At 37.9% G+C, this 21,276-nt stretch overlaps 1 protein-coding gene across 3 annotated transcripts in view; it reads right to left on the bottom strand.

The window, feature by feature from the left end:
• RELN (reelin) overlaps nt 1–21,276 on the bottom strand; it is a 277,724-nt gene that overhangs the window by 144,780 nt on the left and 111,668 nt on the right. For all 3 annotated transcript variants that reach the window (XM_077783642.1, XM_077783643.1, XM_031507057.2), the window contains exons 4-7: nt 21,036–21,106; nt 11,815–11,847; nt 10,133–10,211; nt 2,987–3,083 (exon numbers count right to left, since the gene is read on the bottom strand). In XM_077783642.1, coding sequence (XP_077639768.1) covers nt 2,987–3,083; nt 10,133–10,211; nt 11,815–11,847; nt 21,036–21,106 — 280 coding nt within the window. The remainder of the gene's footprint in view (nt 1–2,986; nt 3,084–10,132; nt 10,212–11,814; nt 11,848–21,035; nt 21,107–21,276) is intronic.

The raw sequence follows: 21,276 nt of genomic DNA, 5'->3' as shown, positions 1-21,276 counted from the left end.
ACCAGCAGCTCACCCTGGACTCAGTAAACCAACCTCCTTTGAGGCCTCTCTTTCTCCCTTCTTTGAATGCCTCCATAGTTCAGTAGCTCAAATTAGAATGGCTCTCCTGAAAATGCTATAAAATAAAAAGCCATAGTGTGTTGTGAAGGACACCTAATTGTGTTCAATTTATTTTGAAAGTTGAATTTAACAATACTGATACTTAACAAGCAAGGCATCCAAGAGCAAAAGGGACTGGACTTCTTCCAGTGCCAGTGCATACCTAGTTGAGCTATTCATCAAATGATGCCTTTGAAAATAATGGATGGAGATCTGCATGAGTTGGTGTGAGGTTTTGGTGTGATTTGTTTCTTTTCTACAAACCTATTACATACTGAAAAAATTTCATATCAATATTAAGGAACCAGACGTTCACTGAAATGCATTGAAGGTTAGCTAATAAAATCATACATGTTATGGCAGATAATTTTAATTTTTTAAGCAAGAATAAGAAAGCTGCATTTACATAGCCCCTTTAAAAATACAGTCATATTCCCATTTAAATCATTCTGCCAGTATAGATTCAGTATTAGGAATCACACCCTGCCAAACAATAAATTACTTTCTGATTCGAGATAAGAGCACCTCTTATATTAATTTTCATTCAATTAATTATGTTGTGCAAGTTATAGTTTGAAAACAAAACCTTTATTGAGCTTGAGTAGCTCATATCAACAAGAAATTAAACATATCAGTTATCACAGAAGAGATGTTATTGTAGATTTAGATTGTGCTGTGAATACTTTCAGCAATGCTTTGGGAAAAAGCACCAGACTTACTAAATATTTTTGCAAAACTATGCATATGACTGCTTAGTTCAGACACTGAAGAGAGCATGGTAGGGAGCATGGTAGGGAGTTTCTTGCAACATCTCGATGCTATACACCTTTCCAGGATTTTGCCAGCAGTAAATTCTCACTAACAGACAGAGACAGTTGGTATTAAAAACCCTCTGCCTGCAGTAACAGGTGGCTGTTGGAAATCAGGAGGAAAGAAGGAGGTCAAGGTAGCAAATCAACAGCTGTTAGAGCTGTTGATGTAAAATTCAACTCTTCTTGACTAAGTATTTTAAAGCAGTAGGAGCCAATAGCAGGAACAGAGATTTCATGATCCATTTCAAGCAGGTTCAGAATAGGATTGATAAAAATCATGGAGACATGAAACAGGTATTAAAATTTGTGACAGAAAGAGGTATGTTGTGAAATTGCCAAAACAACTACAAATGAGAAACAGGTTGGTTCTAAGACAGTAGGTATTTAAATGTATGTCCATACTCAAAAATAGAACTAGATCACACCTCTGGCCTGAAAACTCCTGTGCTCATCCATGGTATTAAGCCATTAGCATGTTCCTGCAGAAGGGCTTGATTTTTCTACAGCACTGCCATAATATTTATAAATACTTTCATTTTTAGGCTGGTAACTGTTTATAAGCATGATGATTTTTTTCAGACGATTATTTAATCACACCACTTTGGTAGCATAACAAATGTTTTCCTGATGCCACGGTAGTGCATGTCTAACACACAGCAATATGATAAATGCAGTCCAAGACTGGATTTTGAAGCCAATTCCTGATTACTAAGGATAGTCTAAATTGCATATCAGCAGGGAGAAGACAGCTAATTAATGACAGTTCAAAACCCTCAGAGCTGGGACTCTGAGTTTGTTAAATGTCATAAAAAGATTTTTTTTTCCATGTAGCGTTGCCTATGCTCAGTACTACAGATAAAAATGAATGTAAAAAATGAGAAAATACCCCAGTGGTGTGACTTCCCTTATGCACAGGACATATGCCAATGCATGCCTTCTCAAGGCAGTTAGCAAAGCACAGCACATTCAAACAGGATGCAAAGTAGCAGAGAGGCCATTTAACGTCCCTGTCTGGAGCTGGCTGCAAGGGAAATTCTTCTTTATCTGTAAAATCTCTAAATTAGTTTTATATGTGTTTATGACTTTTATGCATCACATCAGCAATATCTACATTGCATTGGTATAATTCTGGTCTCAATTAAGGATGTAAAATTAACCCTGTGAAAAGAATTGCCAGTGTCTGAAATGAGGGGAAGATGCCAGGCCAAAACCACTTCTGTTTTATGGCCCTCTTCCATGTTTGCTCTTCAAATAGCTCTAATCAGCCTCCCCCTCCATTCAGAAGACTGTTGAAAACATGAAAATTAATTTTGAATTACATGGGTTTTAATCTGGCCTTTTAATTTTTCAGTTCTTTCCAAAGCTCCCCTTATATGTACATCATTGCAGCTAGCTGCTCAGCATCAGCATGTGGGCATTGGTTTATGTACTGCAATTCATTTTTCACACCCAGATGACCTCAAGTTAATGCAAATTGCACTTGTTTCTTACAGCAATTTTATGACCAAACTACTCCCCCCAACAAAATTAATTCTGTCCCATTCATCATGACTCAATCTGTTACATACACTTCCCTGAGACTGGCAGGTGCTTGCTCCAGGCTGCATTTAAGTCTGTAGAATGCATTGTTCACAAGTGATGTTTTACAACCAAATTATCATTTGTCAACAGGGACAAGAAAAAACCAACAGGGACAAGAAAAAACAGGACAAGACTAATAAAATAATAAAAGAAAAATGATCCTTGTCTCTATTTAATTGTTGGCTATAAAAAGAGAATTATGCCAATTCAAAAACACAGTTCTATGTCCTTGACTTTTCAGTTTTTCAGAGATACTTTAAATGACTTGGATACATGCTGGATGAAGAGACTGTCCCTTGCAAAGGGACAAAGGTTATTGCAACTATTGTAATAACCTTTGGTTGGCATCTATTGTTTAAAACACCGGGATATTTCTGGGTGTAGATCTATGGACCTATCACCTTGCGCAAGAGCATCTCTGCTAAATACCAAACTTTCAAAGCACACCAAGATGCCTGCAGCCCCAGCCCCAGCAGAGGAGGCACCTCACTTACCAGCTCTCTGGGACCGTAGGGCTCGCAGAACGTGGCAGCGTTGCCGTGCATTATCACTCCACAGTGTCCCCCAACCTCACAGTTACTGCACTCAGACCTGCAGGGAGAGCACACCATGTTCAGAAGGCAAACCAGAGACTGGATGTTTGAGACTGTGTCAACTGTAAAATCTGCTATGTCTTGGTGCTCAAATTGAGTTGTTTATCGTGGTGCTGAACACAGAAGTAGGGCAGCTGTAAGTATGATCCACTGGAGCTGCCTCCTGTGAAAGGCCCTGGTGATTCAGTGCTGGCTCTCTGCAAACTGCCCCTCCTCTAAAGTGGGGTGTCCCTGCTCATTGACTGCAAAGCATCTCACCATGGGAAACCAGGTTGAAATCTTACATATATCTGTCACTGTCAAGGCAGGACGGGAATGAGAAGACTCTCATCAGAAGGCTGCTGAGAGTAAAACTCTGGTTTATTCAAAATACATTGCTCTTTTATACAGAGCTTTGTGAGGACCAACTCCATTGGTTCTGAAGTGAAAACAACCACAGCATTGGTGCAAAGTGCTTGATGCACAGTGATAGAACTTAACTATAAACAATGTGAAAAACAAGAGAGATAAAGAATTATTTACATTCTTCTCAGGCTCTTTCCCAGGCTTCTGCCTGGCTAGAAACTTTCAGTTTCTCTCTTTGACTGAATCTGAGACCCATATATATCAATTACCCTGAAGCTACTCTTCTTACAAAATCCTTGTGAACATTTGATTTACCATACATTAATCCACCATCATGGAGTTACCATAAAGAACAGTTGAGGACAAATGGCTGGGATCAGCCCCCCTCCTGCTTGCAGGGTTATTTCCCCAAAGGCCAGGCTTGAGGCTGCAGTGTAACATGGCATTTGCTATTGCTTCTATTTGTATTTGTCATATTCCATATTCCTAGTAATAGAGTTGCCACTCTGCTCACATTTTAGGGGAAAAACTATGAAGCAAATCTCAGAGAGGCTGGTAAGTGCTGCAGAGACAAATAATTACACCTGTCCTGATAGTTCTTAATTTAATCTGAAGGACTTTGTGGGCAGCCTGACTGCAGAAAACGTAAGGAAAGGGCTGCTTCCCCCACATTCTAGGATTGGGGTATCAGATATTGGCATGAGGACCACATTTTCAAAAACCATTGGATATACTCCTAATCCCCAACAAGCTGCCCGCAATGGTGCTGGCAAAGATTGCCTTTGGGCATCCAAAGATCAACTAAAATATCAAACCTCTAGGGAAACACTCCAGAAAAAATGTCAGACATAAAAATGTTTGAGTATTTTTTCCTGTATGAACATGGCAGTGAAGTAATTCAGCAATTCACACTGATAGCATTTAGGACTTTGAATTTAAACAGCAAGATAAAATGTTCTAATAAAGTGTATAGTTCAAATCAACATCAGTGAATTAATATTTACTTACAGAAGTCACAGTCAGCAAATAATTTTATTTCTCAATAAAAGGCAAGAAGGGAGCATGTGAGTGAATAAAGTGGCACTTTTAGAGAAAGCACAGAAGAAGTGTTCACAGGGGACATGTTTTGTTGCTATATAAATTTTACTTGATCCTGAAGTTCCGACAACTGAAGAGCAGAGGGACAGGAACTAGAAGAATTCCTGTGATTCTGTAGGATTCTAGCTATTATAAAAATTGTTCTCATTGTATGCTCCTACATGTTTGAATTTTATAGTGGAGCATCTACCTGGACTCCTGATACATGCAAAGAGCCAGATATGGCAGGAAAACTTTGCCATGAATACTTTGTAGGGACCACTTAGTCCTTCCTAAGGTCAGGCTACATAATCCAAGGGATATTTTAATTCTCTAATTCTCATATTTCAACAGATAAAAAGTGATTAGTCTGTTCTACTTCTGTAATGTGGTCTATGAAATATTGTCTGGAAATCCAGAAACACTGTCCTGCTAATACAGCAGTTTCATCATTAGCTGTCCTTTCTAGGATTACTCTTCTACAAAATTGGATGGCTGTTGGTAATCCTGATTCAAACCTTTGTTCTGTCTTTGAAGTGCATTACCTTTGACAATAAACTGCTCATTAGCTTGACAAGAACACATGAAGAGCAAGATAATTGATCTCCTGTTCCTCAGATCATCGTCATACTACTACGTGTTTAGAAATGATCCAATTTGCTCCTCTCCTGCTGCAGACAGGTAGGTTAATTTCTTTTCTCTTTATACAAACAGAAGACAGTATTAATTGCCCTGGCTGGGTGCAGTTTTCTACATTATCTTTCTCATCTATCTGGACTAAAATCTTAGCACATTAAAATCACTTCAGCTTTCTTTTCACAGCTGGTCCTCGCTGCTGCTGCTGACATGTATCGCATTTATTGAGATGACTTCTCCACAGACCTGCCATCTCTCTCATCTCTGGTTTAGAGTCCCACCTCTCTCTGCTATTGTTGTTCACTTTGCTGAGGGGGAAACATCTGCTGTTTCCTCACCCCTATTTGTCATTCCTTTTCCCTCTGCAATACCTGAGTATGTGGACATTATATTGACTGATGTATTTTGTGATATCTGAACCATAAAGAAGATAAACATCGCAAACTGCCAAGAGATTTTTAAACATAAATCTTTCTGAAGTTTAATCCCACAGTTTTAGTGCAATTTGGAAACCACTTTAGGACCTCTCTCTCCTGTCACAAAGCTTTCCTCAACCTCTTTGCCACTGGAAATATCGCAGTACCTGTACATTTCTCATATGCCATGAAGAAGTGATGACCAAGAGAATCTCTGTTTCTTATTGATTGATTTTACATGCTCAGCTATTCTTCATGTCATCTTTGACAAGTGCGCCTTCTGTAAGTGACTGCTGCTTGGTGTGCTGATAGGCTTTGAGATGAAACATGACATTAGATTGGGAAGGAGAGTTCAAGCCAGCAAAACACTTCTGTGCTGTCTCTTTCTCCTTTAAATGTACTGAATCCCCTGCTTTCTCTAGTCCTACTATTAAAACTGTTTTATACAGAAATATGCATTAATGCCAACATTTATTCTTTACTAATTTATGCATTTATTAACATTTGATCATTTATCATAGGATTAAACAGATTTTTTTTTTAATAGTTGTTCTTGTTTAGCCTGGTTTAGTTCTTATACAGCACCTTCTTTATGCTCTCCACTGCCATTTTATGAGGTTACATGGAGGCAAGATGGTCACAGGAACAGATGCTCAATGGCCTAGACAGTCTTCTTCATACTACACATGCTGAACCTTTGCTCATCCAGCCATTCCCTGGCAAGTGGTACTGGTACAGATTCCCTTTCCCTACTGAAGAAATCAGTTACTTCCATGGTTCCTGACTTTCTGATCTAACAGTGTCCTGTCAGTTTTCAGAAAGTCTCATAGACATAAATTGCTTGTATTATTTCAATTATTTCAATTATTTCAATTTTCTAAATTAAAAATGTACTAAACACTCCTAGTTCAACAAGTCAGCAGTGGCTGGCTGAGCATGGACAATGGTGCTACATTTATGGTGGTGTGGGAGTCACTTACCTACCTTAACTTCCTCAGCTAGTACATGTCAGCTACATATTACATTGGACATTTATGATTATGTGAAACATATTTTTTCCACAAGACAAGAGATCTTTGTAAGGTTGGTGGCAAATTGAACTCAAGAAATGAGGAAATCCATGCTTAAGTAAGCAGGCTTTTGCCTGTGGGTTGGGGACTGTGAGAATGACCATATTCTGACATGACTGGACACTGGAAGAAAATATTATAAACATTAGTTGAACACACCATACAAGACGGTTCTCAAAGTGGGTGGTTTCCCAAGAAAATAAGAAAATGCTCCCATTCTTGCATTCCCAGCAGAGAAATCCTCCTTCTTTGTTCTATGTTTCTTCTATGTTCACATAAACATGTGTCCTCTCCTGTTGCCTCCTCTCTCCTTGTCCCTTTCCCACTTTCACAGTTTCTCCTGTTTTCTTCCAGTCACCAAATTTTTGATTTAGGTCAGGAACTGTGGTGCTGTGACTTTTCTTTTACAAAGAGCCTTTCTTTTCTTTCCTTCTGCAGCTCCAAAAACACTCACAGCCACTCCTTCTCTGTTCCTGAGCCTCCAAAGAAACAGATGGCTGCTGGGAAGGATGTGTCTTATGATGAATTTGAAAGAGCAGACAGTCACTCTCGAAATCATACAGTGTGCTTGTGCAAAATAGTAATTTGATGTGAGTCCTCTCCCAGCAATGGAGTGACACACAGGCTCTGCTGGGACTCATAAAATTGGACACATAGAGAGGATATAAAGTGCTTAGCTGGTGCACTTGGATGGTACATCTCTGCCAGAGCTGCACATGCCAGAAGGGGAAGCGGGAGGAGTGGGAAAATATTAATCACTTCCAAGCCAAGTTATGTAGGATTTAGGAAGAGAAGATTGGAGGAAAATACAAGCACTTCTCTGTTCATCTGTACACAAATAGTGGCTTCAGAAACTATTAGAGTGGCTCAGTGTAGGGGGCCCTGTGGCACAGCCCTGCTGGGGTCTGCACAGACAGGGCAGCTGCTCCACACAGACCAGAGAGCAGAGCTGGAAATGCTGCTCCAGCACTCACTGCAATTGGTTGTGGTAAAGATGGGATTTTAGCAGCTGCCAGGGGAAAAATTTTAGGGTGGATAGCAACAACTGTTAATAATTCCTGATTTTACTCCCACTAGACAATCAAACGAGAATGAGCTTTCTGACACTAAATGGGTCTTCACTGGAGGCAGAGCTACTGCAGAAATTCTTTGTGCTGAAAAGCTCATGATACATCATTATGGTTTTCTTTTATTCGTGTTCCACTTCTGTTTAGCATTGCTGAAAATGCTGGCTTTCTGCTATTGTCTCAGAAAAATCTGTCTCAGGATTGTGGTGAGTTTTTGGATTCTCTCCTAGCACCCACCTCTCTGCGCTGACTCACAAGCAAGGTGGTGAAGTTTATTCCAGAGGGACCAAATCTACATCCTGTGAACAAAAGGAGCAGAAGACTGGGGGCTCTTTTAATCTGAAATTTCTCTGTTGAGACTTCTATAAGCAAGGATGAATTTAAAGTTGAGAGCAATGGATAAATAAATTATGGAGGCTCCCAACAGACAAGCCCTCTGTGAGTTATGAGGCATCTGCAGGGAAATAATGCCTCTTCTCATTTCTTTCCACTCAAGTCCATTTAACACACTGCTGCTAAAGCTATCTACCTTGGCAGCTCTTCTGCAACCCATTAAGAGTCCTTGATCTTTCTATACCCATAAAGAGGTTTTTTTTTAATAGTATCACACATCCTTAATGCCTCTAGTCCAGAAAAAACATTTAAAGAGCTGATACAAAGGAACACTAGGAGCAAAAATTGTAGGCACACATTAAAACCTATTAAAATGAGCATCTACAAAATAAAAGTATCAGTAAAATTCTGTAAACTACGGCATTTTTACATAAGATGGTTAAGCTATGAAAAACCTGCACAGATGGAAAGCTGTGACAGTTCTTAATAAAAAGGAAAATGAACGTCACAGAATGAATGTATTGACTAACAAATGCAGGTAAGTGCTAAAATGCCCATCAAGGATTTATTTGAACAAAATAAACTAACCCAGTAAAATATTTCTGTGTCTTGTATTAATTAAAACAATAAATTTAATTATATTTATGAAATAGGACTGAAAGAAATAGAAAACTCAGTAACAATCTTATCTAAAAAGAAGGCTCCAACCTTCAAAACTTGATGCTAAGACCAAGAGATGTGTTTATCTGGGTATTATATACTGTATATATACTCACTATACAGAACAGAATTAGTTTTGTACCAAGAGAGATGTATAACTTCCTCTTCTGGGACTTTGTACACATATATCATATGAAACTATTGTCTATCTTTATGGTCACTGTGGTGGAAAAATTATTAATATTTAAGATTCAGAGGTCTGTCTAAGAGTTATCTTTGCTAAAAGAACACTTCTTTTGAACATAAAAGCCAACAGTCTGCCACTGTTTCCAACTCCCCTCTTCTGAGCTAAGGGAGCACTGGGGGATTGCTCCTATAGAACTCCACCAACACTTATCCTTCCATATTGTCCTGTTATTTACTGTTGGACAACTTGGGACTGTGGCAGTGACTTAAGGAGTCCACACCTCCCAGGGATTTATATTTGACTTTATTAGCATTGAAATTATTATTTTTCCTCAACTCTTCCCTTGCTTTCTGAACCACTGCATGGGTTGGGGCTCTGCAATCACAGTGGGGGAGCAGAGGGAGAGATGCTGTCTGAGAGCTCTCTCACTGTGGTCACAGTTCATGAAGCTGCTGCCTGACCTGTCCTAAGTTGTACCTGTCTTATTATGCATGGGAAGGTTGAGATTCTTCTATGGCATCTACTGGTTAAGGAATGATAACCTCTTCTGCTGGCTGTTTCAGACATAGACTGTGATAACACAAATGACCCTATTCAGGAATCCCAAAACCCTCCAAGCTCTAGAAATTGGAAGCTGCTGGATAGAACTGAGAAGCAAAGTGTTTTCCTCTTGTACAATACAAAAGTCCTGAAAAAGTGTGCCTTCCACAAAAAAAAAAAAAAAAAAAAAATTCAACCTCAAACATTTTCATCACATGAAAATTAGACAGAGGTATTTAATTCCAGTTGGGGTTTTGAAAGGGGGGTAGGGATTTATTTCTCATGATTTTTTTAACCATTTGGAAACACTTCATTTCAGTTTGGAAGGAATTATTGCTATAGTTAGTTTCACCAAAAGTATGTACATTGTGAAATAAAAGCAAATTGAAACAACAAAGTGTAATTATTGAAATTCTTCTCCTTTTTGATGAAAATCTGTGTTTTCAGGAAACCAAAATCTTCATTCATAAATATTCACTGCACTCAGCTCTAGTTGTTCTATTTTTGGATTAGTTAAAAATTTGAAATCAACAAGAATTTGTCACCCACTTCAATGTGCATAGAATTTTTCAGTCACTCATTAATAAATTAATTAATAAACCAAAATATTTAGGTCCTAATGAGACAAACCCACACTTTAATTTATACTTAATTTCATTCAATAAATATAATGTTTGTGTTTGCTCAAATGCTTGTAAGGGAGTGCAGAAACTCACCACATGGCAGGATTCAATTCTTGCTGATGGTAAGAGTCAAAGTCATCTCGCAGGATAACGCTGTCACTGTGCATTTCAGCTGCAAAGAAGACAAAGCAGTATATTAAAAAAACCCCAGTGCAATCATCCCATGCTTTCTAAATGTTGCCTTACCTAAAGATATGCATTGTAAAATGCATTTTAGATTTCTAAAAATCTGCTTTTTATGTTATGCTACAAGTCAGGGTTTCTTAGTTACAGGGCTTTTTCCTTACTGTGGATCATAGTACCACAAAAAAATTAAAAAAGTGCCTGATCGTGAAAGTGTAATGACTATGGAAAGGTGAAGTCATCAAGTACACACTAAATCTTTTAAGAACTTTTGTTCCAAATTGTTGGTTTTCTGAATGTTTAGAAAAAAATCCTTCCATATCCAGATTGTGCAAACAGGGGCACAAGAATGGATGAGAAGTCTTAGTAAGTGTATTACAGCTCTTATCATCAGGAGATTCATTTTAAAAACTCATAAGCAAAAATCCATGAGCTCACTGGAATTTCTCTGCTACTATCAGCAGACCTGGCAGTAAAGGTCAACTTACCTAAGGAATATAAACTGTGAGTTATGTTATGCAAATATTTTTCACCACTTTCTGCAGACTTTGGACCCCAATATTCCACCTAGATTTACTGTCTGATTTATGTATGATGACCAAAAAACTCAAAATCCCAACTTTGGCACCTGTTATTGTTAGACAGATCCTTCTCTACAAATACTTCCACTAAATGGATGAAGTAACTGTCTCCTGCTCTTTAAACTGAGGAAGAATGCCATAATCTGTCCTGGATGAATCAAATTGCAGCACAAGGGTTGGTGGATGCAGGGCTGGAGAGCAGGAGCAGCAGTGCCTTGCTCCAGGGTCCACCTTGGAGGTGCACTGGCACAAAACCTTCCTCACAGTAACCCTGCCCTAGTGTGAGATGCTGTCTCACACTGAAGGTTATGGGTCATAGAATCAGAGAATGGTTTGGGTTGAAAGGGACCTTAAAGATCATCTAATTCTAACACCTCTGGCATGGGCAGGGACACCTCTCACTACACCAGAGTGTTCAAAATCACTTCCAACCTGGCCTTGAATGCTTCCAGGGATGGGGCATCCACAGCTTCTCTGGAAACCTATTTCAGTGTCTGGCCACCCTCACAGTAAAGATTTTCTTCCTGACAGCTAATCTAAACCTGCCATCTTCCATTTTAAAGCCCTTTTTCTCTCTTGTTCTATTACTACAAGCCCTTAAAAAAATTCCTCTCCAGCTTCCATACAGCCCCTTAAGTACTGGAAAGTGCTCTAATGTGTCACTGAAGCCTTCCCTTCTCCTGGCAGAACAATCCCACCTCTTCCAGCCTGTTTTCATAGCAGGGGTGCTCCAGTCCTATTTCTATGCAAACGGATACTCCAATACATAACTAGGACCAAAAGGTCTGCAGCATGATATACTCACACTGCAAGGAGTCAAAAACAATAAAGAGCAATAAAAATCACAATGAAGAAACAACTAATCAGAATTAGATATAATTCATTCAATTTTATATGAATCTCATTTTTGTTTGAATTCCTCAGACCTAGTTTAATGTGACGTTACAGATTTTTTATTACAATAAAGTCAATTATTCTGAGTTTAAGTAGTAAGAATGACAAATCACCTACCTAGGTGAGGATGTAAGGGAGCTTCTGTCGGGGCTGTGGAAAACAAAGACACACAGTGTATGAATATCTTCTAGCAACAGGGTTCAACTGCAGCATTAAATATCAATTCAGCTGAAAACAAATAGTGCAGTATATATTCTCTTAAATCAGCTATCCTGGTAGTTTAATTGTGAAAAATGTGATAGACCCCAAAAGTTATGAAAAAATAATAGGAAAACAGAAATAATTGTTGTCTTAATTAAAATAAGCATTGAAATAAATGAAAGTCAGTACTAGTTTTGCAGTATGGTAAAAAAGATCAAGTCTAGAATGATGAGATATGGTTAAAAATAATTTGGATTAAGATTCAATAGCTCAAGGGCTGACAAAGAGTGAAAATCATGCTCAACAACAGAAATAGTCTAGGAGGGGCAAAAAATATCATACTTTGATCTTTTATACTGCACTGGACAACATTTTACTGGGCATATTATTGGGGAAAGTAATCCAAATATTCCTAGGGCAACAAGTAACAGATTAACTCTGCAAATCACAATATCAAACACTTATACGAAAGCATGTTTTTGCAGGCAATGCTGATCAATTCCCCAGCAGGTCTCTGCCTCCCAAGAAACACCAGAATGTTGTAAAGACACGCTGAATGGGGGCACGTGAAATGGCACAAGTTTATGGAGTAACCTTCTACCAACACTTTGCAACAGGAGTCTTGGTGTAGCACTACACAAATGGAACCAGATTGTACCTGAAAGGGCACAGCTACATAAAAATATATGGGAAAGTCTAGAAACTGGCTACACAGTGTGTTAGATAGTCCATGGCAGCTACCACATCCATAGCCTTGCTGGACCTTAAATCCAAAGTAGGTTACATCTCTTTCATGAAGGCCAAAGGGGTGCATAAAACCAAGCTCCTGGAAAGCAGCTGCCTATTTGTCTATCAGTACCTCAGCCATGGATCTGTATCTCCAGCTGTCTTTTGGATTTTAGTAAAATAAAACCACCAAAAAAAGAGAATTTTTGAAGCCAAGATTCATGTAGTGATTCTGTGTGTTTGGTTTTTTTTTTTTTTTTTTTTTTTTTTTTTTTTTGTTGGGAATTGACTTAATTGCAGCAGTACTCCTGATTTCTTCAACATATTTGCAATAAAATACTGAATTACTGCAATTTCTGTCATAACATCTGACAAATTAAAAATACATTAAAAATAAACATAAAAATGAATACAGCAATCTGTGTAGAACTCTCACACATAGTCATCTGAATAGAAAGTCCAATACAAATCTCAAGAATTTTGTCTTTCTCTTCCTGCTTAGTCCTTAAATTCTGGTTCTGCAAGAAGGCATGCCATTCTATAATGAAATTGCAGCATTTCATGGAGAACTAGGTAATGAAGAAGACTGAGCCGTCAACAAATGACATATCTGCAGACCAGAAAATGATGGCAAGCAATCTGGATTTACCTTAGACAGAAAACTTCCATTTAACAATTAGAGGAGTGACACGTTTTACCTCATCCACTAACCATATAAATATATACATATATGTGTGTGTATATAACTCTCCCCTAACCTTATGTACATATATCCATATGTATCTATATATACACACACACACATATGTACATGCATATAGGCATATAAATGTGTATGTATGCATATACAAGGGTGTGTATGTGTGTGTATATATACACACAAACTGCAAACCACCATGGAAAACTTTACTGCAGCTGAGAGAAAAGACCTTCTTAAGAGTCTCTTGTTGTTTCAGAAATCTAAAATAATTTTTCCTTTTCATGGCTATCTTGCTCCATTTTTATACAAGAAATTCACCCATGCTGCTTTGTCTTGCCTAGCAAAAATGCCAATAATGACTCTAGCAATGGCCAAGACCTCTCATCATGCCAGTACAAAAACTGGAGAAATGCAATTATTGCATGTTAATTTTGGCACTGAATCCAGAATAGTGCTGGACTGCACTGGTGAATCCTACAGTGAAAAAGACTGTGTTTGTCCCTTGCAGCCCCAGGTATTGTATTTCTCCATGGAAATGTGTAAATTTCACAAGAAACCTTTTAAAAATTATCTGTAGAAAGAAATGGATCAAACTGGATTAACTGAATTATTCCCCAGATTTTGCAACACAAACTATTCTGTATTTTGCCTGCAGGAAAAGAAGCACATTATGGCATGGGATTTCTAATATTCCTGTAATACTCCTGTTCCAAGAGGCTTGAAATAAAATTTCTGTCCCTGATGTTCTGAACAACCCCTTCTCAGTGGTTTCAGAGCAGTACTGAGGGGTGATGTGCAGTGAGCACAGGGGTGGCTGAGAGCCATCCTGCCAGTGCCCACCCATGAGGAGCATGGTCACACCAGGGTCATGGGCAGACTCACCAATTGCCCAAGCAAATTTCATTGGCCTTTGAAAGTAAGAAAGAGACCACCTTCTCCAAGGAGAGCAGTTCAGACCTCCAAGTGAGAAGGAAGGGCTGTGTTTTCACCCTAGGCTCTTTGGCACGGCTCTTTGGAAGAGGCTTTCTGTGGAAAGGCCCCAGCCGAGGATAAATACAGTCATGAATGACACTGCCCAAAGTGATTATGTAAAATTTCAGCATCCAGCAGAAAGGCACAGGTATAGCACAAATTTGGCATCCTTACATTTGCAAACTCTTTTGACTTCACCATTATTTAATAAAACTTGCTGTTTATGTGATTAAAAAATACAGACTTCTGATCTTTTCCTGAAAAGGCTCTTCCACCATACGCATAGAATGTTGCACAACAAAGCTGTTTACCAATCGAATGAAAGGAAGGAAGGGAATTGTGCAGGTGCATACTGATGCTACTGATCAATCATTTAAAAATTAGAGGTGGAACTAAGCAAACACTTCATGTCAGACAAAAAGGTTGTTGTTGCAAGTATAGACTTTATGCTGGGGAGAATTTTCCTAAATCTTTACAGCATCTAAGAAGTCCAAATATTTTTGCCTCAGGTATTCTGATTGTAATTCTAATTCCTGAACTGAATATGACAAAAGACTGTGAAGGTACCATTTAATGAGTGATAAACATAGACTTCATTATCTTTATAAATAATTTCTGTCTTACATTTTATATTTCATTGCAAAGCAGCACTGTCATGATCTTCAAGTGTTGCATTTAATACAAATAATAGAATATATTTGTATATTATATTACACAAATAATAGAAATGCAAAACATATCACAAAACTGACTGCAGTTGTTTTAAAATATTTTCAGATCTGCCTTTCTAATCAATTTATAGAACTACTTACTTTAAAATAACATGGATTTTTCCATAAGCCATACAGTGTGGCTAAAGTCAACTCGAGTTTTTTGTACAATATGACAAAGATAAAAGAACTTATACAGTAGTAGAAATTATAGCAGAGTAGCTATACAGTGCAAAGATATAAATTTAAAATTTAAAAGGAATTATACAATACTTCAGACTAAGAGGGAAAAAGAAAGACTGTCTCAGTTAATATTTTAAACCATTATTCACTTTGTTAGATGTTCCTTAGGCCCATAGTTGGATGGTTTAAATTTAAAACCAGTATTTGTGTGACTCTTAGCTTGAATAAGAATGTCGTACCTTTTTAAAAAATAAAGTAAATGAATTTATTATTTGATTTTTAATCAGCACCCTGGGTGTATACAGAGCTTCACAAGAGATGAATTGTGCTGAGCAAAGAATGGAAGCAGAGCTCAACTGAGGTCACAATCTAAGAGGTATCAGCAAATACAATACAAGAAAATGTAAGGAAATGTAGAGTGCTTGCCTTGTCTTACAAGACAGTCCCTTTGGCAAGGAAAAGCAGAGAAGAAAGGATGCAATACAAAGTGAGTCAGAGAGAGAAAGGCCACAGTCCAACTGGAGGCATGAGAATCTTGAGGAAGCAAATGGGGAATTCAAAAGTCAATGGGGACATTGTAGGGCTCTGTGTAACTGGGATGAGGGAGAATGGAAGAATGTTTTAGAGTAAAATGTTAAATTTTTCTGTGGATGAATTAAGGCTGCTGAAAGGTTAAGCCAATTTAAATATGCCCCTTTTTGGTTAAACTGGAAGGGAGAGAAATGTTAAGGAAGTGGCAAGGGAATGTCATCTTCTAGAAACTGGAATGTGAGGAGTTAAGAAACAATTTGTTTGTAGTCTTGTTGTCAGTGAAAAAATAAGAAACAAAATCATTAAACATTGTTAATAGTTGACTGTTAAGTAACATTAGTTCCCATCCAGATAAAAAGAGCAAGCATAAGGCAAATTAAACACAAAAATATCCATTTGTACTACTGACACCCATATTCTATAGACTTTTGGGGTCAAGACTGTGTATAGGTAGAAAATGCAGCATAGGAAAATACTCTTAAAACCACTAAAAATATGCCTTTATTTTTTTTTCTCAGAACCCCGAACTTTGTGGGGTTTTTTAATATAAAGGGAAGGTGAATTACAGTAACACAAATGCCCACATGATACCAGACAAACACTGTGCTCAGAGTTCTACAGCCAGGGGCCATCAGCTGTTGCTCATCAATTCAGGACAAATGAGGTGTGGAGAGAGGTATCTTCTGTTTTGCAGATTATGAAATCTAATCTCCTTGTCATTAGCAGCCAGATGAAGATAAAAAGGGAAATAAATACTTCCTCTCTACTGGTAAACAAAGTTGCTATTGAATGATAGAGACTGAGCATCCCCCAGGGAGAGTCAGTGAGTTGCCCAAGGACTGTTTCATTCTCGCTGACACAAACTGAGGAGTTTCACACCAGCTCTACACTCCAGTCCTCTGCTGTGTAAAATACTGCTCTGAGAGCTTGTAAAATACAAGCCTGAGATCCTGAAATCTGTTTAGCTTTTTTTTTTTTTTTTTTTTCAGAGTGTTCCTAAATTTTACAAGGTACAAAATACACCTAAAAGGTCTTGCACAAACATTCAGGCAAAAGTTCTCAAATAAAAGAGAATCTGGGCCAATTCTCAGTATTTTCTTTCAGTATGGAGACATCTGCCAGACTGTAGAAGGGCCTCTTAAGAAAGGAAACACAGTTCTATAACCCATCACCTTGACCATGAGATTGGAAAAAATTCTGGGAATTATGCAGAAGGGAATGATATTGCCCTAAGTGGGAGCAGCTTCCTTCATCTTCTCCATCTTTTAGGTTTTACTGTTCTGAGATTCTCTGCTAGTCAGTCAGAACTAAGATGCACACAAATCTCCCACTCTAGTCCCTTTTCCAAAGAATGGTGTTACTGATCTAAAGTTACAGTGTGCCAGGGAAAAAGCCTCCTTAACTGGCATCACCCTGCTTGGTGTGGCCAAGGCAGGTGGGGCTGTGCAGCACCAGCTGCTCCTCCCAGCAATGTTTTTATTTTCATGCAGATCTAAACTCTTCTGAGTTCTACTATGCAATGCAGCCAGGTCTGATGTCTTGTCAACTCCATTTTAGTTATGCCACTGTTTATTAATGTATGACTTTTGTTCTACTCAATTCAGAAATAAATATGAATCAACATGCACAATAGTAAGTTTACCTTATTTTCTATTTATTTTTCTATTAGATAAATTAGTTAAATATATGGTTTATTAAATTTATTTTTACTGGCAAGAATATAATCAGTCATTATGATCCTTATTTATCCTTAAAAGTATTGCCAAGACCTATACCTTTTCTAGATTCTCCTATACAGTTTTGGCTTTTTTGGGTTTTTTCCTGTTTGTACTAGATGAACTTTTTCTATGATAATTTTTATGTCTCCTTTCTTCAATAGAATTCTCATAAAATTTAAAGCTTACATCAGCTCTCAAACATCTCTTTAGTTACCTAAAATACGTATTATATTCTGAACACAGAGATTTTTAAGAAATTACTTTACTTTCTTTGGTGTCTTTCCAAATGGCATAATTTGTTACTACATTTACATTATACATATGGCATTGCCATCCCTTAACACTACCATTTATCATCCTCTTATTCTCTTCAAAATAGAAAAAAAAATTTCCTTTCACTGCACAAATTCCATTAACTCTGTCAGGATTTATTAATACACATCTGAGGGTGGACAACAACAGTAAATGTGATTTTTGAGATTCCTTGCTACTTTCACATCTTCATGTACATCCTTTTTACTAGACATTAGGAACTGTGATATCACCTCTAGTGAACATACTTATTAAGAAGATGTCCTGTAATAAATCTATGAAGTTACCCTGTGGTTTTATTTTTCTTTACTTAATATGTCACATCATTCAGTGCATGATTTAAGTATAGTAATGTTTAGGGCTAGAAACAGACCTCATCTATGCCAATCTACCTTGCTGTTTTGCATATATATTAATATGCTATTTGCATCTAAATAAATTCACTAATTCTTCCTGAAATAATCCTTTGTTTACATGAGTGGTGTTGATGAAAATGGAATAAATGAAGTAAGGTCTACTTCAAAGAAAGCCTCTTTTCTTTGAATAGGAAAATTAATTCTAATAATATAAGGATGATAATAGTATGCAGTGGCTAGAGATTAATGCAATGCACACTGTGCTGAAGAAATAAGAACAAAAAGGCAGAGGAGAGCCTGGATGGGGTGGGAGAAAGGGTAATGGGCAATGCAGTGGTTGAATATCCAAGTCAAGAAAGCTGTGTCTGAGCTAGAAAACCAAGGGGAGAGAGAAGCCATGGTGAGGAAAAAAATGTGGGACAAGAGCCAAGAGAAAACTGCACATCAGCATTGCAGGGAAATCTGATCTATAGATTTTACAGATGTACAGATTCTACAATGCTACAGTTGTCACATGCTGTCCACTGCTCACAGAACAGCACCTCTAGGTGACCCTTGCCTAAGCCAAACCCAAGGGTTGCAGAGATACTGCAGTACACACACTTTGGGGATGATAAATCTAGGATGTCTCTGAAGTGACTGTGTATAAAGCAAAGAGAATTGCTGGGGAAATCACAGGAAACAGAAAAAGTTATAAGGATGTGGGAGATTGTGGCAAGGTAGGGAAGCTAAAGGCCCTTTCAGGGAGCTGGTACAGGACGTGGCTATCAGTGGCTGGATGGGAGGAGGGGACAGCAAAGAGATTATCACAGCTGAGCAGCCAGGGGGACATCTCAGCATCCTTTATATTCTGAATACACCCAATACCCAAGTTCTATTTTCTCCTTGTTCTGCAGAGTTACTGTGAACTCAGGGACAGCACACAGTAACATAAGGTCTTTATGTTCTAACCAACATAAGTGTTGCTAAAATGTTGATCCGAGGTTAGGTTATGCTCCAAAATTGCAGAACTGTAAAGCAGAGAAGGGTGAAAGAATAAAAATTTATTTTGTCAGCTCTCCCACTAAAATCTCAGCAAACAAAACATCTCAAGAATGATTGTCAGGTCTGTATAGATGGATATCTACCCACTTGCCTCTGCTTACCAAGGTATTCTAGCAGGGAGAAATCTTGTTGCTTTGCCCATATTCTCCTTGACCCTGTTGCCAGTTCTGACACTGACAGTCATGTATTTCCATTCAGCTTGTGCATAGCTCTCACATCGTGGCCACTCCCAGCTCTTTGTCACTGCCATCAATATAACTCCAGCTTCCCTCTCCCTTCCTCACCTGTTCTGGCTGCCCCAGACTGTCTTTGGCTGTTGTGTGCTCACTCTGCAGTTGTGCCTTGGAGAATTTAATCTGTTTCTGTTCTGGTTTTTGTCACTTTATGTTGATTACTATGCATATTCACTTTTCCACTCTTGACTGACATCCATCCAGCAAGCAGCCTGTGTGAGATACCCTCCCCATCCTCCTCAGCATGTCCCAAATGATGATCCTGCCAACACTTCTGCTCCAGGTCCCCACACACTCACCACTGAAACACTACACTTCCACACTCCCATTACAGGTGCACAATTACCTCCTGCTAATTTCTTCAGATGTTCTTCCATCTCCACAGCAAAACTGTGGCTGGCCCAAATCACTTTCCATCCAGGCCACCATAACACTCCCTTCTCATTGCCAGCACTGTGTTACATATTTCTATTTCCTCCTAAGTCTAACCAACATCCTAACCTGCTAGCTGATATTTTTTCACTTCTCTGAATCCCTCTTCCTACTGCCACTGAGCTACAAGAAAAGTGAAAACTTGAATATGAAGTTGAAAATTGAAATTTTTTTTTCCTTGTTATCACTGAGCTACTATTGATACCTTATATGAATAACTTAAGTTATGTTCCTGAAATAATGTTCAACAGCTTTTTATTGCAAAAACCATATTGCCAAACTCATAGGGAAAAAACCTCAACCTTAAAGCTCTAGTGCCCCCAAGAAATGTGTTTCATGGGATTTTTTTTTGTGTTAATATCACAACACACTTCCCATTTAAAAATCTTTATTTTAAGTCATTTGGCCTGTGTTTCATTGTTTCTTTTCACATGGAAATATCACTGGAATTTTGTTGATATAAAATATATCATATATAAAATATATAATATATATATTATATATTTTATGATATAAAATTCACTGGAATTTTGCTGATATATTTTGCTGATATATATTTTGCTGGAAATTCCTTTCTCTCTTGTACCAAAAGTTACGGATACCTTCTTTACTTGTCCCTGTCTTAATGAAGCAGGTTCAAAGCAAAGTACTGTTTGTAGACAACAAATGACAACAGGACATTTATTTTTTAGGTTATTCATTGAAAGGGTAAGATGTGAAAACAATTAGATTTTTAAAATTTGTGTAAGTCAAACATTTTGCCTAGCTATAAAAATGATCAAATGTTGTACGTGACAGGCAAAAATTCAATGGCCCACTTTCACAAAATAGGAAGGCAGATTTTTCACAAGTACATGTATGAGCTGGATAGTAAACAAAGCTTCTGCAGCCATATTGCTTCAAGTTAATACAGTGAGGGTTAAAACTCAGCTCGTGGTTCTGACAGAAAAGAAATGCTGGCTATTACAGGTTGATTTCAGGCATGTGCATAATGCTAATTAAAGTTTTGTATGTTCCCCAACACTTAGCAGAAAGGAAAAGTGGGATACCTGGATAGACAATGGGAAGTGCAAAGCCAAAGAAACTCAGTTTCAAGAATGTAAATAAGATCCTGATTAGAGGTTTTCTATAGAATAGCTTTCATGAAGAGTAACACTGATATGCAGGTACAATGAAAAACCACATTTGCCAGATATTTTTAGAATTATGGTGAGTCTTACCTCCCTGTTCACACAGCTGTTGTGCTAAGGCATCCTTGAATATAACTTGGCCCCTATGAGTAGCTGTAGCCCTGTGGACATAAAAAGATAACAATAAATAATATAAATTTATTTATACATGTATATCTTTATGCATGACTATTCAAATCAGAAGTCCCATTCTGCTTTTTTCTGTGTTCTTTTTGTACTCTTCTAAATTTATAGAATAATTTGCAGCAATTGTTTCGTGCATAGCAAAAGA

This window comes from Lonchura striata, chromosome 5 (assembly GCF_046129695.1).
Source record: "Lonchura striata isolate bLonStr1 chromosome 5, bLonStr1.mat, whole genome shotgun sequence".
In the NCBI taxonomy this organism is placed as follows: Eukaryota; Metazoa; Chordata; class Aves; order Passeriformes; family Estrildidae; genus Lonchura; species Lonchura striata.
This window is presented reverse-complemented; position numbering and strand designations above follow the sequence as displayed.